The 23,416-nt window shown below is 35.2% G+C and overlaps 1 protein-coding gene across 1 annotated transcript in view; it reads right to left on the minus strand.

The window, feature by feature from the left end:
- Positions 1-4,249: 4,249 nt before the first annotated feature.
- The window catches only part of LOC145672460 (fatty acid synthase-like), a 98,216-nt gene continuing 79,049 nt past the window's right edge, over positions 4,250-23,416 (minus strand). Inside the window, exons 30-34 of the mRNA XM_081741617.1 lie at positions 21,246-21,726; positions 15,690-16,162; positions 12,049-12,306; positions 8,994-9,236; positions 4,250-4,543 (exon numbers count right to left, since the gene is read on the minus strand). Of these exons, the coding sequence (XP_081597743.1) occupies positions 4,406-4,543; positions 8,994-9,236; positions 12,049-12,306; positions 15,690-16,162; positions 21,246-21,726 (1,593 nt within the window). The 3' untranslated portion in view covers positions 4,250-4,405. The remainder of the gene's footprint in view (positions 4,544-8,993; positions 9,237-12,048; positions 12,307-15,689; positions 16,163-21,245; positions 21,727-23,416) is intronic.

The raw sequence follows: 23,416 nt of genomic DNA on the forward strand, positions 1-23,416 counted from the left end.
AGGTTTCTGACAATACTTAGTACTTTTCAGCAAGAGTGAATTTCATTTTACTTTTTTTTCTTTTTTCTTTTATTCTTACTTTCTTTTTTCTTTGCTTCGTACAATGAGAACAAAAATTGGAGACAATAATGTAGTAAAGCATCGTTAATCTGTACTTTGGTAAGGCGGACTTCGCTTAATCCTGGTGAAAAGAAAAAAGCAAAATGCAGTATTTTATATGTAGCCAGTGGCATATGCAAAGGTACTAACCCACCTTGAGCAAGATATAAAACATTAACTTAAAATATTAACATATGTACACAAACACCTGAAATCAATTAAACCAACCGACGACGATTTAATATAAGTCGTTTTGAATTAATATTACATGTCACTCATAGTCCCATCTCCTATCCCTTGGGGTGTCTTACTATTACGGTATTGTTTTCCACATTGAAAGTCATATGTCTGCCAGATTTGGTTAAAATTGTCCCAGACGTTTCGGAATATACATTCATGCACATACGTCCAAATATTTATAGATGTGGGAGCAACGCCTTTGGCGCTGCCCCTCTAAATTTCCAATCCAGTTGGCATGCTTGTTTATTCCTAAACTTAGAATTAAATGCCATCGCGAGCAATCTAATAGCTGGACAAACCCAAACTAGAGATTCGACACTAATTTCAGTCATTTGAGACATTTTTCACCCCTTTCACCCCCTCATGCCGATAGAGGCTGAACTTGGACTTTAACCCTATCGAGATTATAATTATTAATCTCAGCAACATCGAGAACTATGGAAAAATGAAATGAAATCTTTGAGTTTTACGTCCCACGGTTATGCCGGTTAGGCTAAAGGAGACGGTGATGATGAGTGATGAATGAAATGGTGGAATGAAGAAAGTGGGAGGAAACGGGAGAACCCCGAGAAAACCCACGCACACGGTGTTTGTCCACCACAAAGTTCACTTGGCGGGGGCTGGGATCGAACCCGGGACCCCAAGCACCAGAGGTGAACGCTCTACCACTGAACCACCGCGGCCCCTCGAGAGCTATGGATTCGACACTAATATCGCTCGTTTTAAATTATTTTTTACATGTCTACCATTTCCCACCATCCCAGGGGTGCTAATGGGAGTTGAACGTAGACGTAAATGGTATAGAGAGTGTCGGCAATCAACTTAGAGACCCACAAACTTATAGATTCGATATTAATATCGGTCGATTTTAGGATTAGGATTAGGATTTTCATTTCTGTACTTTCGCATCTATGATCATCTTAGCCTGTCAAGTATAAGGAATAACGTCCATCAGTGATCAAACAAACCAAGGAAAGGGAAGGAAGAATGGATTGGGAAAGAAAGGAAGCACCCTGGAACCTGTATGTTAGGTACCATCCCGACATTTGCCTGGTGTGAATGAGGAAAACCCAGGAAAACTTCACTCAGGGTGGATGGCCTGAAAAGCTTCTACACTTTTTCCATCGAGTGTCCACTTAGTGCTTTGATTGCTTTTCATGTCACCTTTTCCCTCACTATCACCACCACTGGTGCTAATGGGGGTGAACTTAAATGACACCGGAAGTGTTGCTATTCATCACAACGACTCTGAAACTGTGGACTCTGCACTAATTTTGTTCGTTTTCGATCATTTTATATGTTACTCCCGTCAACTCTCCCTAGGTGTGCTAGGGGTCTTACTTCTACTGGAGGCTTAACTTAAAGGTAATCGGAACTGCTGCCAATCAACTTAGAGACTACGAAAACTACAATGTCGGTCATTTTCAATCATTTTGCATGTCACAATTTCACACACCCTTCAGGGTGCTAATGGAGGCTGAACTTGAACTTAAATGACATGTGGAGTGTTACTTTATCTAAGCGATCCCAAAAACTATTCGACATTAATATCGGTCGCTTTTTGTCACTTTGGTCTGTCCCTCCCACTCCTTATAGGAAGGCTAAGGGGGTCTTGCCACCACTGGAGGCAGGAGCGGATTAAGGGCGGAGCCAATGGAGCCCAGGCTCCAGGGCCCCCAGGCTCAGGAAGCCCCCCAAAAATCCCCCTCTTTAGTACTACAATATAGCAATCAATTTATTATATTATAGGCTTCAGACCAACGCGAATTTTTTTCCCGCTCGCGGTATCGCTACAGACAGTTAAGTTTTCTTCTACCAGTGTGTTCACGATACTTATTTTATTGCATTGACCATTTGGCATTTGTGTGTTACATTGCAGTATATGAGCATTTAACTTAATAATGAAGTAATTAAATTAATTATTGTAAACTTGGAGCACATTAAAATATTACAGCATTGTTCTCGGTGTTTCGATAAGCCTATGAGGCTATGGAAGGCAGCAAAGAAAATTTATGCGCTGGAATTATTCGTAACATAGGGCCCCCTTGAAATAGTCGGCTCAGGGCCCCAATAGCCCTAATCCGTCCCTGACTGGAGGTTGAGCTCGGACTTAAACATCAGAACTGCCACCAATTAGCTTAGTGACGCTGAAAACTAATGAGCCGACACTAATATCGGTCGGGTAAATCGTTATTTTTACATGTCACTATATCACCCCCAGGTGCAAATGGGGGCTTGAATCGGAGTCAAACGGTATCGGGGTGTCACTATTTACCTAAGCAACCCGGAAACTATGGATTCGATACTAATATCGGTCACTTTCGATCATTTTTATGTCCTCCCCTCCCCTCCCCTCCCCTAGTAGTGCTAGGGTGGATCTTACCTTACGGGAGCAGACCTTGGATTTAGAGGGTACCAAAACTGTTACCAATCAATTTAGGGATGCCAGAAACTATGGATTAGACATTAATATCGGTCATTTTCAATTGGATCAGTCATTACGAAAAGGCCGTATGTCCATCTCCACCACATTTTCATTTTAGTGCAAAGTCGAGACGTACGCGAAGAAACGCGCATCCCCTGTGAAAAGACCAATTTTCTGGTCACATTATCCTATACTATTGTCTCAATATCATCGATGCCATTGTACGTCGAGTTTGAAATCCAAAGTCTTTCCTTTCTCCTCAACAATTTACTTTGGTGGATATATGGCCTTTTCAAAATGACTGATTCAATTATTTTTACATGTTACCATCCTCCTCAGGAATACTAACAGGTTGTGGATTTGGATTTAAACGGCACCGGAAGTGTCACTATTCATCTCAGGATCGCCGAAAACTACGGTTTGAAACTAATACCAGCCATTTTCGATTATTTTTAAATGTCTCTCCTCCTACTCCACCTAGATGTGCTAGAGGGCCTTACTTTCACTGGTGGCTGAACTTTCACTATAGGGGCATGGGACAGTCACAATCAGCTCATGGCCCCGAATACTATGGATTCGACACTAATACCAGATATTTTCTATCACTTTTATCTCCCCCTCTCTCTTCCTCTAGTTTTGCTAAGAGGTCTTACCCCGACCAGGTCCGAAACCAGCCACAGAGGTTTGAGGGGCATGAATATGTTGGGGGGGGGGGCAAGTCATTAAAAATTCTCTTACAAATATCTAAATTCTGTTTCTTGTATTGAGGTCTGGAGGGGACCACAAAAAGTTTAGGAGGAGCCAGACCTTCTCTAGCCCCCTCTGGTTGCGGGCCTGACCCCGACAGTACTCTTATCCAAACTGTAAGTAATATGTGTAGGGAGTTTAGTTAAAATTGCTCCAGGCGTTCCAAAGTTATACTGGAACGCACACACACATACATACATTTTTATATAAAAATAGAGGTAAGAGAGAGAGAGAGACCAAGACCTTTCCACTTTCATATAGAAAAACATTTCAGAGCATTGAACTGACAACCTATGGAAAAATGTTCACTGCTGCTTTCTTTACTAAAGCAAATTTAGTCTCTTAAAGTAACTTGTGGGGATCTAAACTTCCTGTGAACATGGTTTTGGGGATACTGAGTTTGCTGTCTGGAATTACCAAATTGGACATTTTCTGTTATACCTGCATATTCTTTTTATACCTCTGACCTTATTTCAAGAACGTAAATCCCATGCTGGAATCAGCATATTGAGAGAAAAGTAATCTCCGTACGACAAATAGTTAACAAATAAGTATACAAGTACACTACACACTTTTACTTATTGCAATTAATGATTTTCTTAATTTATATTTAACATTGCTTTATTGGTTAGTCTCTGGCGAACAGTTCTGCAGAAATCCTTGCTTCTTACTTCAGCCCAACGACTTTATTTAGAAAGTTGCGAATAATTATCATGTTTTGGCTGACCAGTGTACTTAATAATTGTAGGACACAGTGTGTTAAAATGAAAAAGACTGTTGAATGCAAAAGTAATTTATTAATTAGTGATATGTTAAAAGATGTGATTAATATGGATTTATGAAATGTATGACAAATGTATACATAGGACAAACGTGTGTTCATTGTGAAGGATTTTAGGAATCATTTATAAACTTTACATTCTTCATCCAGCGTTCCACTGATTCGTTGATGATTTCAGGAAGCTTGTTGTTGTTAAGAACACTCAGGTGGTCTCCTTCGATCGTGTGTACAACAGGTGCTGCTTCTGATATCTGAAATTAAAGAGAGAATATAATATAATAAGAATACATTATTTGAAATATCAAGTAGTAGTGTCGCGTGTACAACACATGAAGGAGTTTAGTCTCTATGGCGTGATGTTTTCTCAGTTAATATTCAAGCTCCAAGAGCCCTTCTGTTTCAAGTGTTCCCCTGCTGGCGCTGCTGTCACTGTGTGTTTTCCCGTATCTCCCTCGAAAAGGAAGGGACAAGTTGCTGTTGCCTATATCCTTAAATGTTTGGATGCGGATAGGGCTGCCACATTGCATTACTTCACGGGGCTTCGCTGTGCACCGTCTTGTTAGCCATTCTAAGTAGCCTACGATCTTCACTCGTCAAGACCAAACGATTGAATGACAAATTGGCAACACAGCTGAGGTCATTCACTTCTTTCCAAAATGCAAAGGGAAAGTTTGCTCCGAAAGAGGGCAGCGTGGGGTGGGGGCCGAAGTATGTTTCACATATCTTCCGAGGGCACACTTGAAATAGACATGCTCTAGTAATAGATTTCTGTCACTTTCAGTTTTAGTAGAGTGGCGAAGGAATTTATTCTTGGCACGTGTAATTGATTAAAGAAAACAGCTTTTCTCTATCTATTGCCGTTTTTACTCTATAGCGATCATCATTAAACCTGGAAGTGGTTCACTTTCTAACACAGAGATTAAAGTGGAAATAGAAGATATTCTTGGGACGCTTAATTGATTGTAGGACACCGCTTGTCACTGTTACCATTTTTAACCTATAACGATCTAAAACTAGGGATGAGCACGAGTCGAATCGAGTTTGATAAACGGCTCGCTCGTTCAGCTAGTTTTAACTCGATTTGAAATCATGGCCTGATTAGACAGGAAAGCGAAAGCCATGAAAAATGTAAGTAGTAATGTGGAATACTTTTAGTGTTGCTCACGACAGGGGACACTACTCGCATCTCCTCTCGTCTCGATAACGAGATGACAGTAGATTTTTACAATGAGACAGCCTCAAATGTCGTGAGTACCAATATAAGTATACCGATATAAGTATATACTGTAGTTCTTACCATCAAGGCTGAGACCTACATGGTCGAATTTTTGAGTCCAAGCAGAAGGCCAACCCGGGTAGCGATGTTAACCGGCTCAGCTCGGTTCAACTGAGCGAATTGCTCCAGCAGGCTCAGGAGGAATGGATCCTTGGCTCGACTCAATTGAGCCGATGGCTCGAACCGGCTCGATTGGGGTGAGCCATCAACTCGGTTCGGTTCGGGTGAGATATCGGGTCGAGCTGTTGGCTCGGCTTGCTTCTCGGTTGGGCTCAATACTGAATGAGCCGTGAGCCGAGCCCTTCGAGCCGTTGACAACCCTAAACTCGCCCGAGCAGTTTTGAACATGTTTGCCCGGCGCCCTTTAACTTTTAACAACTTTTGGCTCAAGCCCGAATACTTGCTCTTCCGGAACTCAAACCCAGTACCTCGTGAACCATATCCTTGCCCTCTGAAGACCGAAATCTGCAGTCAACTAGTTTTCAGTATTCATATACAAACCGCCTATCTTGCATGGTTATACACGATGTTGTTATAATAATAATAATAATAATAATAATAATAATAATAATAATAATAATAATAATAATAATAATAATAATAATAATAATAATAATAATAGTGTTTGAAATATGTTTATTGGAAGCAAACAGCATTACAGCCGTAGGTGCCCCAAAGAAAGAAAAAAATGTTTTACAAGCATAGGGCGCATGCAAATAGAACTGATTATACAAAGATAGATGAAATGAATAAAATATTAGTTCAGAAAAATAACATAATAACATGCATTATCTGTTACAAACTGGGAAATGCAAAAATAACAATAGTAAAAAAAAATAAGCATAATTAACATGCATATAGAAAAAGTACACTATATAGGATAAGTATATAGTATAAAATTCAAAAATAGATTGTTATTAACCATGTAGTTGTAACAGTTTACAAAATACTGAAAGAAAAAAAGTTCAAAAAGACACTATGTATCTGCTAATACAATTTGAAAATAAATATTTCTAAGTTAAACACTTCAAGTAAAATACACTAATTCATAAGGCTAGTAATAATGAAGAAAATAAAATAAGCATCGAAAAAATTACATATGACACAAATAAAAAAAATCCATGACCAAGTTAAAAAAAAGTGCAGTATACGTAGTAAAGAAGGAATTAAGCATAGAAGAAAAGAAAAGATGATAGGAAAATAAAAGACGAGAGAATAATAATAAAAAAAGGCTAACAAAACATAAAAGATCTTTCAAATGACACCTTACAAACTTTACAAAATGACCTCCAGAAATATAATAAAAAAAAGAAACAAACATGTGTATCTGTTCAGAATTAAAAAGGTTTTTACAATTTGATTTTAAAAAAATACAATATATATTTAAAACAAATCCATACAGTATTTAGTGAAAATACAAAACAAAATTAAGACAATCAGTTGCAAGCCTAAAAATACTGAGACATTTCATAGTTTATTTAAAAATTTAAAAAATAATTCACGCACCTTCTTGAAACTCTTATGAAACAAATCAAGAACCGGATAATAGTTATTAGCTGTTTCTATACTTTTATATATTGAAGACCTAATTAGATATTTACTAATAAACGGAACAAATTTCCTAATGTTTCTGTGAGAAATTTTTAAAGAGAAAAAGTTCTCCAGAGCAAAATCTCCATGCAGAATTACATGAAAAAATTTCAAGTCAAAGAGCCGACGCCTGTCAACCAGAAAGGTAAGATTAAGATCCACCCTTATGTCTGACAAGCTCTCCTCTCCTATTTCTTTAAACTTCCATTTTAACCAGGCTAGGAATGAATTTTGAACTGATTCAATCAAAGAACTAAAATATTTTGCTTCACTATTCAAAATTACCGTACAATTTTCAAGATGAGACCTAACATTGCACATATAGAGAATTTTACAGGTGTTAATATTGGTAAAGTTTCGACATAACCATTTGAGCATGGTTAAATTCCTCCTAGCTTTAGAGAATACAACCTGAAGATTTTTCTGAAAAAGCCATTTTTCATCTAATATTACTCCTAAATCTCTAACATGCTTAACGAATTGGATATGTTGATTTCCTATCCTGTATTTGTAAATGGAAGGGTTGACTTTCCTCGAAAATGTTATTCCTTGCGTTTTATTAAAGTTCAGGGGTAGGGAATTCTCTTCGGACTATGATATCTATATTTTTTTTTGCAAAGTCTCTTGATTTTGTTTTAACTTAATTTGACTGAAAATTTTAATATCATCAGTATATAACAGACATTTACAAGTTAAGTCAACACAAATGCCATTAATATACAGCAAAAACAATAGAGGACCAAGATTAGAACCCTGGGGTAAACCGGAGGTATTACTATGAATAGCAGATAGTTTCCCTTTATATTTTACCACAAATGTCCTTTCATTTAAATATGAATTCAACCAATCAATATCACAGTTAGGCAAGTTATATCTTTTCAGTTTGTTTATCAATAAGCGATGTGGTAATTTATCAAATGCCTTAATAAAGTCCAAGTAAATAGCGTCAACTTGACCACCAGCCCAAATAACTGGAATAATAATAATAATAATAATAATAATAATAATAATAATAATAATAATAATAATAATAATAATGATGATAATAATAATAATTTGTGGTATTAATAGTAGTATCATTGATAATTATATTGTCTATGTAGGATACTTGAAGAGAGTACTTGAAACTACACACACGATTCAGCTCGTTTTAGCTCGGCCAGACTCGAAACTCGACCCGAATTTGAGTCGAGTTGGAGGAAATTTTTCGAGTCGAGTTCTCGAGTCGAGCTCAAAGATGCCTGTTTCGAGTCGAGTCGAGTTTCAAAGAAACTCGCTCGAACTCGCTCGTGCCCATCCCTAATTAAAACTGAAAAGGGTTGATTTCTGCAACTTCCCTCTTGAATAAGTTTAAGAGAACATGGTACCAATTGTTATAACACTAAATCGATATGGCCTGCTGCCTGACGGTAATAAATGTTAACCTGCATTATCAGATATCTATTAAATTATACAGTCAATTTGCTGACTAAAACCTATTGTGACGATTAAAACCGATTACAACTTAAAAGGTGTATTGTTTCAATTTAATCTCTTCAACATAATACAAAGGAAGCAACCATATTTCGATTTCAACATTAAAATGATATGGCATTTTGGGTGGTTTTCTGGGCAAATTATTACATCAAATGTTGAATGGAACCAATTAGAGCGTTCAATTATGCATGATTTTTATCCTATGGTGTACAGCGGGTCAAAGGCTCTTTATGAAACATTCAGTGTTACTTCGTATAAAAATATTGTTACATTTAATCTAAGGTACTATATCTACTTCTTATTCCATGTTCGACACTCACACAACGTACGACTTAGTAAATTAACATGATTTCACTTACTTTGGACAATCCGTACGTTTCATCTTCCATTGGAACGAATTTTTCCGTTGCTTTTATTAGTAATATTCTTTCCTTGAGCTTCCCTTTAAAACTATAGTTGAGAATAGCTTTAATCTTCGAGTATACAATGCAGATTCCTAACGCAGTTTCCTCTTTACTCAAACAAAGTTCACTGAAAGCCAAATTGGCAAGCCAATTGACACGATCTTCCCAACTGCACATCGAGCGAAGTTCTTTTCTTGCCTGTTGAAAAACAGGAAATTTAAATACAACCTTGAACAGAAATTACAATATTACAGACTGTAGCTACACTACAATTACAAAGGTTGAACTTTTCGCGTGCTTATAAGCACTGGCGTAAATCCCGGTGGGGATGGAACTGGGTGGACTGTCCCCAATAATTCAATTTGATTTTTTTTTTTAAAGAAATGTGATGATGTGTGTCCGATTACCACAAAGAGAAGTGAGATGAAATTGATATTCCTTGCTGTATAGTATACAACAGGTTCATCTCAGAAATGAGATCAGCTACCGTAACGAGTCTCGTCTCCCCCCAACAGAATAAGCCTCAAATCTGCCCGCCTCCCAATGTTGAAGACAATTCTGTTCTCCCTGATCCTCCACAGAATTGTTTTTCAACTTCGAGCTCCTTCGTAGCTAAGCGGTTACAGTACGCGCTTTTGACTTGGGAGACCCAGGATCGATTCCAGACGGGAGCTCGTGTGGTTCAGATTTCACGTTAATCAGTAGGTCCCGTCTCATATAGCCTCGCTGCTGAAAGGGATGTTAAAATCAAGTCAAGTTTTCCAACTTCATATATATTTTGAACATCGCTTAAAAATATTATGGGAACGGTCTTACCCGTCCCCTCCCCAACGTTGAAGACAGATTTGCGCTGCTACTTATAAGTACTTGTGAAACATTCTTTCTTAACACATCAATAAATCGTATGGCATTCGGTATCAACAAAATAGTTACAGATACAGATCAAGTCATCTTTATTCCATCAAAGTAGAAAAGGATGTCTATCCAATCACGTATAGGCGTAGCTATGGAGCACACTCTAATAAAATGGTTTGATTCTTTCATTTTTCTTCGTTTGTCACGCATTCATGTAGTTCTTCGATTCATTGAAATACCATTTTATCTGTTTTTTATTAGTACACTTTATACCTAATAAAATAAGCACGTGAGAACGTTATAGTGAAAGGGTGGATGGTATTTAATTGTCTTTGCGCACACTTATACAAAAAAAACTTTCATTACCTTTGTCCACACTCATATGAAAAGTTTAGCTTTCAATTACTTTGTGCATGCTATTATGTAAAGTTCTATTTTTATTTACCACCTTTGTGCACACTTATATGAAAAGTTCTATTTTCATTCATTACTTTTGTGCACACCTATCTGAAAAGTTCTGTTTTCATTACCTTTGTGCACAACCATACGAAAAGTTTTGTTTTCATTACGATGTGCACGTCTATAGGAAAAGTTCTGTTTTCATTACTTTTGTGCACACTCATATGAATAGTTCTGGCTACATCTATGCAATCACGACCACCTTGTCCAGAGTGTATAGTTAATAATATGCTAATGTTGATAAAGAAGTGAAAGGAGAATTCTGATGTATTTGTTATGTGTTTATGTTTTAAGATGGACAGCAAGCTCGCAAGACTTATTCTGTTGCTTGTGTGTTTCTTCATTTTGCTATGTTCTTGATTATCCGAAGATTAGGTTGGTGGTATAGGTTAGATAGAAAAAAAAACATCAACAAAGATTTTTTTTATTGTAATACAAGTTATGTGTAGAGTAATATTAAGTTTAGCAATAAGTAGCAGATTTAATATATAGGAAAGTTGTTGTATAGACATGGGGAGGTAACCAAATTTGAGCAAGTGGGATTTCTCAACATCATGAAAAAAAAAAAAAAAAAAAACTGAAGGATATTGTATAAATGGACACTTTGTGTTTTGATCTGACAACACAAGATATACTATTCGGCGGGTTGTCTTTTCGTTTGAATTCAGGTAATGTAATCAGCGAGTGTTCAAATATTTTCAGTGCCTGTGAAGATAGCATTGTATACCGTAACCATTTAATGGTAAGAAATCTCTTATTGTAATGTTTTAAGTGTTTTAGTAAAGGACACAAAGCAGGTATGTAAAGTGATTTTTATTTGCTCGGATGACCTATCGTTGAAATAAAAGTAGGAAAAACTAAAGTGGAAGTTGTTTAATATGGGGCAATTCCGAGCGCCTAATATGGGGCTTCTCTGATTAAGAACACTAAGGAAGGAAGAAATGTGCAGTTTTAAGGCAGCTGACATTCACAATGTGAATCAAACAACATTAGAACGATATGTAAAGCAAGTAATTGTTTGTGATCAATAACAGAAGCTGCAAGTTATCTCCTAACGTATGAAACAAGGTTTTATGAACCATTGCATTGCCATGATAAAACAATTATTCGGCTAATTTATGACTAATGCGAGACGTTTAGCATTTAGACGGACAGTTAGAAACCGAATACTGAATCCGGTTTCAAATACATGATTAAAAACAGGAAGAAAATCGTTGAAACATTTCTTGAATTGCCATCCTCAATTGTCGATTTGAACACCACAGGGATTTTTTCAAACTAGGACACAATCATCTAGTTTTGAATCTGTAAAAAAAAAGTGCTTTAATTTATTTGAAAGGGAAATAAATAATAAATACAAGCGATTTATCATTTTTGTCTACAATTGTTTCACGTGTCATAGGAAGATAATATAAACAAAGCAGAATGAATTATTTTCGAAGATTGCTAAAGATACAAATGGGTAAAGTTTATGGTATGTTCATCCTGCGCTCATATTCTCTGTTGAAGTGTAGGTGAAGAAGTCTTCGTTTCTCAGAGATGTTCAACGTAAAGTGTTCAATTTTCTCAATGAATTCCATAAAGATTTCAGTGTTATGTTTTAAAAGGTTCGTAGGATTCTATTTAATCAGAAGACCAGATATATGTCTTTTACGTAGAACACTGTAAAGAAATTTTCCTTTTGTCAAACACTTACCGTGTCAATAGGCATTGCTCTTGATGCAAGATGAGACAGGACATGGATTTGCAACATATCTTCAGTTGCATCACCACCATCTCCTGAAATAGAATCTATGACATATTTTTTCAGGAGCTCAATGGATCCGTCAATGCAAATTAGATGTACTCTGTGCCCTTGCTTCTGGAGCTGGTGTGTTATCTCCACTGCTATGGCACTTCCATATGAATAAGCAATCAGGATGTACGGACCTTGCTTTTGCACAGTTTGGAATAACTGAAAAGATAAAAAAAGTTCTCTTTATTTTTCTTTTTACTTATTTTTATCAAACTACAATAATGCTCTGCACAATTTTATTTCAAATATTATAAAATTACATTTAAAATGTTTGTTTCAAATTACTTTAAAGAATCTGTTGTATCTTCCAGACCTATTATATACTTTAACTTATATTTCAAGATTTAAAAAGAAAGTAATAACACGAAATTTTGCCTTCTTCTTCGCGGTAGAATTTTCCCAAATATGGTTGTCTATAAAATGCCTGTCGATGATCAGCCACTACACGAAAATTGATCTCGATTCATAAAATATGCTTTTCGGGATGGTGGGACCCACAAACGGTTATTCTCGTTTCTTTAATAGGCTAGATAAAAAGTAGTAGTTTATCCTTAAATAAATACACGCAATATAAATGTTGTCTAACATCCTGATATTGTAGGAAGTGTCTGTAAGATTTAATTTGTTATTTGAATGATGTATTATTTTCGTATTGTGAATCTACTAGATGAATGGATCATTTCAGACGATTTGAGAATCTTGAAACAGGAGATGAACACTTTCCGTCACTTATATGTTCAAAACTGGTTTGGTATACACATTGTTTTACATCATGGATGTAAAGTTTTGTTAACGTTCACATACCACTTCGTGCACGCCAGAAATAGATATCGAATCTATGAATGACTTCTTGTAAGACGAAAGGTGTTTCTCTCTATATATATCTTGATAAATGGCGTACTTTTTGGACAGAATCAGACAAAAAGATGATGTAAATCACGTAAGCGCGGATCTCTGATATGAGAATTTGATGACGCCAAGGAATCCCGAAACTGGTTTCAATGTTTTAGAAGTCATAAATACTTTTTATACCAATAGAAGTAAGAATTTGATTCAGTATTCAAATTCTTCGTATTTGAACAAAATTTGGAAGTTCTCATGGAAAGAAAGAAAGAAAAATACAAATGTTAGCTTTACTGAAATTGCAACATTGAAACAAACTTTCCGGCTGATCTAGTGACTAGAGCGTACAACTTCAGTGAACAGCTTTCCGGGTTCGATTTCCGATGGGAGACCATTCCACCTTTAAATTGTATGTTCTCGTCTCATATAGGCTCGGTGCTGAAAAGATACGCTAAACAACAACAATAACAACCATGAAGCAGTATGCTGACCTCCAAAATATACAGAGGAACTTCATTTTTTTTTTTATCAAAAGACCAATATATTTCAATCAAAAATTTGGAGAACTACATATAGTGTACCAAAACTCAAACTATCACTTAACTGAGTATGATGTGCTTATTTCGTAAAAAATACAAAAAGTCGATTTGGCCGTTCAAATACAAATACAAATGGCCGTTCAAAAATTTTGTAGGTCTTGATCCACAAACTAATTATTGGCCAAGATCACAATCTTTTGATGCATTTTTGGTTTTCCTAAAATTTTTGTTTCGTTTTATAACTCTTTTATAAATTCGTTGTCTACTTCTGAAGTATATGAATGGTATGCTAGTGCTACAAGAGAAAAACAGAAACAACACAACGAAATGTCCAGTCCAAATTGAACACATAAGATCGCTAGAAATACTTTATCTGGATTAGGACTCAATATTCAATCATTTAAGAATATTCAATCATGTCATCAAGAACACGAAAATAGTAAAATATTGAAATTCATACACGGATAGGAAGCCTATAGAAACAATCTTTCTTAAATTCAAATTTTCAAAACTCGACAGTGATACACTTAATGTACTTGTAATGAAATCCATTCAATGACTAAACCAATAGTTTGCAATTTTTATAGATTGATCACACACTTTATTAACCGCTCACGATATCACTTGATTTTTTATTTATAATAATGTAAATTATAGTAATGTAAGACTATAAGTTGCTATAAAGTAGTGATTCTACGACTATTGAGAACTGTTGCTGCTGCTGGGAACCTTGACTGGTACAATTTGTATCAAAATTAATTTTAACTAATTATTAAATGCTTCACGGCACACCTATAAGACTGTGAAACACCAGTTGGGAACCACTGGACGAAACTATTTGATTCTAAAGAAATATGAGACTCATCTTTGTACCGCTGTGTTTTTTCTAGTCTATGCATTAAGTAACATCAATATTTCAATTCACACAGAGATCTTCTTCGAAATCGTCCACTCTGTTCTCTGGGATCCATTCTTTCGGTTTATTTGTTGTATTGTCATCAGATATATTTTTCCAATTGTCCTATCTTGATCTATTTACGCACGTCATAGTGAAATCCAGGTATTTGTATCTGGATTGCATATTAAAACCTTGCTCCATCGCAAAATAGGTATCCTTAAATAATAAAAATACAAGTGGTTTTCAGCATTTTTATAATTTACGAATGCCTATATTGCAACGGAGCAAGATTGTTATATACAATATAGATACAAATACCTGGATTTCACTGTGACGTGCGCAAATACAGTAGATCAAGATAGGATAACTGCAAAAATAATATTTAATGGTAATATAAAAAGTAAATCCAAAGAGTGTGAGTTAATAGGTTTCCAGCGAATCAGAGTGGGTGATCCCGAAGATGATCTCCGTGAGATGGAAGTTACTTAGTGCACAGACAGCAGTACAAAGGTGAATTCAATATATCTTATATAATATGTACTCTATACATTCCATTAGTAATTATAACTGATTCTTAGTTGACTCGAAAGATCTAATTCGTAGTAAGTGATTTTATCTTCCATTTAGAAGAAGAAAGAAAAAGAGAATTTGCATTACTTACTTAGAACAGCTTTACATAGGAGCACACACATTAACATGTTACTATATTGTAATTTAGAATAAGTTTTATTCTTTTCTTTTTATATTTCTGTAAATAGTCAGAATGCGGTCTTTTCCTGTCATTTCATTTTAGTTTCATACTTTCTTACCTTTACCATCAGGACTAGTGTTATTTACATATGCTATACATATGCTACTATTGGAAAGCTACTAAGATAACTTTATATCTTCTTCCATGTTTACGCGAAACAAATTAAAATATTTTCATTTAATGATATGTTAATAATCAATTTATAATCTTAATACGAGTACGGTTGATATTGGTAGAATTTAATATGCAATCAGATATATACACGCAGCTTCATATGAACTCATGTCATAGTTCCTAGTACTTGCAATTTACTTTATTGCACTTAGTGCGATGGCCTCTACGAAAGAGACTGAAAGGAATAACTAACTGTTTAGGAATTCGAGAATTTCGGGGGATTTGTATGCATATACATATTGGGAATATAGATGGTTTGAACAAGCCCATATGACTTTAATCAAGGGGTCCGTTTCATCTCTCTATTATCCGTTGTACATTACTTTAATGAATTTACCTTCATATAATAAGCAGCCATTTCTTCTATCGATGAGCAAGGACCATCTTTTGTGAACTGCACCGAGTAAAGGGGAAATTTGACACTCTTGGCAAGGTTAAAAAATACATCACACTCGCCGTCAAGTCCAGGGATGCAAAATGCAGGTAGTAATCCATTTTTGTCTCCAGAGATAGTAGCTGAAAGTTTTACCAGAGGTTTCTCATTCTTCATCTGATCTTTTATTAACTTTATCACATATTTGAACTTGGTTTCATCTTTCTTTGTTTCTGTCGGACTAGTAGGCAAAGGCGATGAAGTATTTTTGGCTAGTTCTGCTAACTTAGAAAATGTTAGAGTTCTCATATCATCTGGTGTGACGAAAATTTCGAACTCCCTTTCCAAAAGTTGCATAATTTCAACTCCAAGTATCGAGTCCATTCCAAGTTCAGGAAGTGTTGTTTCGGGACTGACTCGTTTCAAGTCCTTAAGCCCTGTGTAAAGAAAGAGGAAAATTTAAAGCTTTTTAAATATTTATATATGAAAACTATATGTTCATATCAACTTACAATAAATGTCGGTATCTTAGGAATGGTAAAGATGCGAGTGCATCCACCATTCGCTCAGACATATGACATCTATGGACCATAGGCATCGATTACATGAGTGCTTTGGGGCTTAAGCATCTATTATTGAAGATGTTTAATGAATGCTCACCCCAGATTATTTCTTGTAGGGATAGTGTGCATTGAATAATTATTAATCAATATCTACCTTAGCCTCTTTAGTTGTATGGAACATCGAAGATCGTGCTATATTACATTATATAACAGCAATAATAATATCAGTAATAATAAACAGTATTTACTAGGAAGTGTAGCCTACAATTATTTGCTTCAATAACTTGGGAATTTGATGCCATTGTTTTAATTTTAAATATAAAAAGCGTTTATATGAACTGAGTTTATACAAATTCATACAAGAAGTTGAGTTTCGCTCAAATTACTCGCAATTATTTTAGAGGTTTGATTATTATCATCTTATTAATATCATTATTATCATTTATTATTTTTCCGTACCTTTTGTTTGGCCAATATTGCAAAACACATTTGAAATGGAAATACATCACAGTGTTTAATTTGAGTTTCATTTAGTAAAATGTTCAGATAATCGTGGGAAAAGATCTAACTCCTTTCCATTGAAAAAAGTAATTTCACGGTTAATTTTCTTCCAGTAGCCCGTGCTTTCTTGATGGTCTTTCACGCCTCTTAGGAGTAGGATCTAGTTTGGGATCCAATGGTCAATTGGATCTGTTAAAAAAATGATTGGTTGATTTGAATTTAGTGTCTCTTTCAGCAATGAGGCAATATGAGACAGCTTAACTTGGGATCTGAACCATATGAACTCCCACTGGAACTTAAACCTGGGTCTTCCACGTCAAAGACGCGTATGCTAACGATATAACCACGTGAAAGTTCTGTTTAAAAAAAAAAAGATAGTATAGGAGACCTGATTTATCTCATAACTACTGAAATGTGAGCACCTATTGAAAAAATGAAAGTCTGCATCTATACTACGGGTGGTGTGAAGGTAAGACTCCATTCGTACTTACTCGACTTCGGCACATACAAGAGATCATATAATTAGCACCACATTCCAGCAGCCGTTACCCTAGGTTTCCCCAGATACTCATTTTACAGAAGCTGTGTGAACAACTGAACCGCATTGAAATGAGAGCAGAACAAGAAACTAAACACCACCTTGATAGCAATCAAACTTGATCGTTTGGTTAGTAGGTAAGCATTTTACACAAAACGCTATCCTGGCTCTAGCTTAGGAATGGAACTTAGTATAACCTTCTGAAGTGTAACAGTATCCGAAACATTTGACTGCATAATGATATATATCATGCAAACTGTTTCACAATTTTAAGCCTACAAATACTCACATATAATGCGTCCTGGGAATTCTGAAAGGATTTTTATATTCCTAGTCTAATTTCGGAAACTGATCTTGTTGCCGTAGACAGCCAGATAGATTAAAAGCTTCGGATTCACAAATATTTTTGTACATTTTATTCAACTTAATCTTTTTTTCACACAAAGCATCGAAATCAGCAATTTGTTATTAAAATTTTAGTAATCACGACACACACAAACTCTAACAGGGATCACAAATATAAACACAATCTACTTAACACTCGTTTCATATAATGTGAAATATTTCACTTCACCTCACTTTTATTAACTTGCTTTTTTCTTCTTCTTCTTAACTTTGCATCAACTTATACAAATACGCCTATGAACAAAGTTGAATAAAATGTAAAATTATTTGTGAAGTTAAAGCTCCTCATTCACCGAAAACAACTGAATTGATTGCTGAAATTGTACTAGGAAAAGTCCTCTTAGGATTTTCAGAGCACACTAGCTGAACCTGGGCTCTCTACATAGCGCATCATTCACATATGAGCATGAATCTCCTTGTCATTCCACACAACATCTGTACATGTCAATTTACAGACACAATTGAAGGACGTCTTGATAAAAGTTGGCAAGGGGTATCATAAAGGGGATATTTTTTTTCGATTATTTTTTCAATATCTCGCATGGTTTGCAAGATTTGAGCCTACTTCCGGTTGGTGTTTCTAATTCACGTATGACCAGTGTTTTCTTTCTTTATGCATTCAGTATGTAATAAGCAAATACATTACACACGCAATTAATTATAATGCCAGTCAGAGTTCGAAGTGGAAAAAAAGCAGAAGCGGTATGTTTTATTATGATTTTGACTCAACATACCGGCTATTTAAATATTGTCTTGATCACTGAAAAACCAGAGACGGTATGTCCTCATTACTGAAAAACCAGAGACGGTATGGCATACCACCGCATACCGTCTCACTTCGATCACTGATGCTAGTGATATATAGTGTTCATTGGGCAAAACACTTCAAACAATAAAGATTTAACTTAGACTGGAGAAATAGTTATCCTTCGTTTTTCATTATCGTTTGGCCATGAAACTTTCGTTTTTTCATTATCATTTGGCCACGAAACAAACGACGGAGAGACATACTAAACCCGTATACAAATGTGTGGTGTTGGAATGTATAATTCGTAGGATATGATTCTTTACTTTTTAAAATTTCAATACTTCTAGTGTACCCCTAAAAATGTAAGAAATAAATAACGATTACTTTAAAAAAAATACTCAATTAAAACTGAACAATTTACACAAAATTTGCAATCGATGATTGAAAATGGCATATTTCTAGAGTTTGTGGTTTCTGAGATGTCATGGTCAAAAGAATTGGCCACAAACATATAAACTTTTCTTGACCACAAACATATAAACCTAGATTTTAATTTATAGATTATAGGTGAGTGTTAGTTAATTTTAACAAAATATTCTAGACAATATCTGTTTTTAAAATGTTTCTCAATTTATAGTAGATTAAATATTTTTCCAAAATGATATAAAACAATTCATACTCTTATTATACCATTAGATCTATGAGTCAAAATATAAGTGGATAATAAAGAATAATATTATGTATCATACGATTAGTTTAACAATATGTATATGTAATAGATTAACATAAAGTAATACTTTCTCTAAAACATGTTAAAACTCAATACTTGAACTCTAGATCCATGGGTCAAGATATTAATGTTTCCTTAGTTGACAGATAGATAATTCTCATTCTGAAACGTAGATTTTAAAAAAATAAAGGCTGTATAAGCAGCGAACGGTCACACAATTCCTAAGGTGTGAATTTCTGCACAGTAGTAGAACAAGAGAAGATCTTAGGTTACTTTATGGTTTATTTTACTTAGAAATACTTAAATCCACTTCAGTTCTTTAGTATCTTTGAAGATGCGAAAGAAATAATTCTACTAGAGTACTGTCTTTAGAGCACATCTACGTAACATACACCAAAAGTAAAGCCAATGTACCAAAGATATCTAACCTTATAAGGGGAATGGGATTCGATACTCGTTTGTTCCAGTTCGAGAAGACCAACTAATAATAATATTGGGATCCGAACCTTGGATCTCTTTAAAATCTCCTTTACAACATCATTCAATTGCACAAATTAATAAATTGAAGTAAGAAACTGGTTACAAAATAAGTGTCTTCACACCCCACGGTCCTAGGATTCAGGCGCTACACCAACTAGAGGCGATTGTCGTCTACCCACCGTCGCTGTTGCGTCACCTCCAAGATATACTAGTCAATACCTGTAAAAAAAATACAAGGTGGGACAGCCATGTGAGATTTACGCCAGATGGGTAGTGAGAGACGAAAGTAATGTTTGCCCTCCACTGCTTTACAGATACCTTACCTTTTAATCCTGCTCTAAGCCATGTACACTTTTAGAAAATAATATCCTCCATTCACTGAGAAAGAGACAATATAGATCGCACACTTTAAGGTTATTAAATATTACTTTTCATTGCATATAAAAAAAGAGATATTTTGCAAATCACTTATATTTAAATTTTAACTTCAATGAAAATAAAACATTTACACACATGTGAGAACACAAGATTTCACTTAAAGAAAAAAAAAGATGGCCCAATCATTGTGGTATACGAACCGATACGATACCGAAATAACACGCGAAGTTTACGACCGTACGACTATAATGAATCGGATGTGACTACGGAGTTCACTACAGACACTTCACTTCCATCGGTGTATAAAAATAAGTTTGTTTGACGTATTCATTGTTTAGATCGTAGTAACAGATTTATTTTCGTTAGAAGGCGTAAAAACTACTACTTTGCCTATGAATTATCAGGATTTAAGTAGTATGAGTTTCATTACATTCTTCCTGTTGGTTACACTTAAACTTGATGCAGATTAATATTGGAGAGTGTAAGTTCAGTACGTTGCACTAGCTTGACATTATAAAACACTCGGACGCGTTGACTTCTACATGGCGAGTGAGTAGTTCTTTTCTGCGCTTTACACCGTTGCCAGTTAACAGCGCAAGAACACACTAACAAATTAAAATATAGTTCGTACAGAACATTAAGTTTTTGCTTCGTAATATTGCTAATTATATATAATGAATGGTTCATAGGTTAATAGAAATCACTTTAAAAACACTGATTGTTCCAATAAATCGTGGAATTGACGATTATTGATAGACTTTACATTGTCACGTAAAAATCTGTCATCGTCATGAGGGCTTGTGCGTGGGCGTTGATTTCGAGAGTAGCAAAATTCCTCTTCCTTATATGGGCTGACGGGAGGAAGCAGGGCTGTCTGGAAAAGTGAGGCACCTTTTGGGTGACAAATTCCTTAGCATTGTTCTCCTCCAAATGCTAGCTGATTGCGTTATATTTCTAAGAATTGACATTGGAAAAATACGAGGGTTGATTTAAAAATTCATGCCAGTCCATACCGTTATAACCTGCTTATATACAATTTATCTTATGAAGATCATGAAGTGAGAAAACTGATATATTTCTACAATACTTAATAATTTACTACTATTTTGTCAAATCTTTTTACAGACCAAACGTCATTTTAAGACATTAGTGGAGTGTTAATATATATATCACTCACCTAACATGGCAGCCACCGCACTCACTGCATTATCACTATGCAGTTTACTCCTTGAGATTTTTTCAGACACCACCATACTACAGACAACGGGATGAGGTTGCATTAAGAATTGATCGAGGACTTGGAAACAAGAACTGATGCGCTGTGGTACAGTGCCACCAATGTCCATTTCTTTGTCTCCTTGCATCTCAGCTACAAGGCCTACATCTCCAACGGCACCCCATTGGATGGCAAGACCAGGCAAACCATCTTGTCGACGTTGTTCACATATCCTTTCCATCACAGAATTTGCAAAACCATAGTTGCTTTGTCCAGCATTTCCACGTCCACAGCTTACGCTAGAGAATACCACAAAATGTTCTAATTGGGGACAAAGTTTTCGAGAAACTTTATCCAGGTTTTTCGTTGCCGTTGCTTTCGGAAGATAAGCTGTTTTGAAATTGTCTTCCGTTTGGTTTTCTAGCATGGCATCACGAAGAACCTAAAAAAAAAAAAAAAAAAAAAAAAAAAAAAAACTTCAATCATAAAGTGTTGGAATACAAGTAAGTACAAAACAATAGTAAAATTATAATTGAATAATTAAAACAATAATAAAATCTTTGTATTATTGATACTAATCAATATGAGGTAGCGGTGGTTTGTATGTATATTTACAGGTTTGTGTTATCACCATTGGAAATTCTTTTGCTGATTTATTGAGGTTTGCTTTTGAGTACAACCTTTATTTTCCTATTGGGAAACTCAGAATTTTTTGTTTGGGTTACTTACACAAACAAATTCAGAGCATAAATGTATAAGGAGGAGAAAATTTTAGTGGGGAAAGCTGAAGTAAATCTTTTACTCTATATGCAGTAAAGTAGGATCAATGAAGCAAATATTAATATTAGCAAACTTCACTTGTTTCTTTCTCTCATCTTAGTAGCGAATAGTGTTCCTAAATAATTCCACATTTTTGGAACCAATTGTAGCTCTTTAAGAAAAACAAAGAAAGAAATATAAAATATCGTGCACATGGTACTTTTGAAATGTTATTTTCTATCTAAAATAATATATAAAATATAAAAGTCCAAACGGTGGTATTGTAAATGTTTCTTTGATTCAAAAACTACTGAGGAGGTTTTAATGAATTGTCGGAGTCTTACAGAGATTTTCAGTTATATGAAGAAAGCATACATATATATGCTCAGATACCTTACGTATCTTACACAGTTTAAAAACACTATATTGGAACAAAAGGTCAACATGGAACATATTAATATCAAAAGTATTTTCAACACAATTACTAAGAATTATAGAGTTAGATTCAAATACGATGGATCTCACAGTTACATTCAACCCAACGGAAGAGTGGACCTCGAGTTCCGTCAGACAGTTATAGAAAAAATCTTTTTTTTTTAAACATATATATATATATCAACTTTTATTCACGCCTGAACAATATAATAGAAAACCTACTCCAGCAACTTAACTTAGAAACACCAATAGGTTTGGTTCAGGAAAATGTTACTGGGGCGTTTCCGATATCATAGACCCTGAACCCTGTCTTAAACTTCAGCAATATAAAAGAATTCTTGTTATACAACTTCTCAGATCGAAGCTTCAAGGAGAATTTTTTTTTCTCAGCAACGTTCTACAAAATTCACTCACGACACGCCGTAACAGAGTGTGTCAAAACAACACTGACAACGCTTGAGAGGTGATTCCTGACGCTAAGATAAGATGAAATGTATAGACCAACCTGGGTGCACAAATGCTTCCTTTTGGAGTTATAGGCTGCCGAAAACATGAAAAGTGAACTTTAGAAGTCCATAGCTCCAATACTATGGGACTTCCGCAGTCGTGTCAAAACTTTAATTAGAAACTAGTATATGCCCTATCCAAATATCCATATTTAAGAATCCTGCGGTACTTCCGTAAACATTTTTATAAAGGTAATTGGTAAGTACTTCAAATTATATGCCCGTAGCCAAACTGCCTCTATAAAAATTGTTGCGTGAAAAAAATGAAATGAAATCTTTAAGTTTTACGTCCCACGGTTTTGCCGGTTAGGCTAAAGGAGAGAAATTGTTGCGTGAGTATATTAGGATTCAGAAACATGTATTTTTGGATAGCGTACGTATTAGTTCTTAATCCGACTAATGTAGATTCCATAGTTTTGGACCTATGGACCT

The sequence above is a fragment of the Thermobia domestica genome, chromosome 2 (assembly GCF_964235325.1).
Source record: "Thermobia domestica chromosome 2, izTheDome1.hap1.1, whole genome shotgun sequence".
Taxonomy (NCBI): domain Eukaryota; kingdom Metazoa; phylum Arthropoda; class Insecta; order Zygentoma; family Lepismatidae; genus Thermobia; species Thermobia domestica.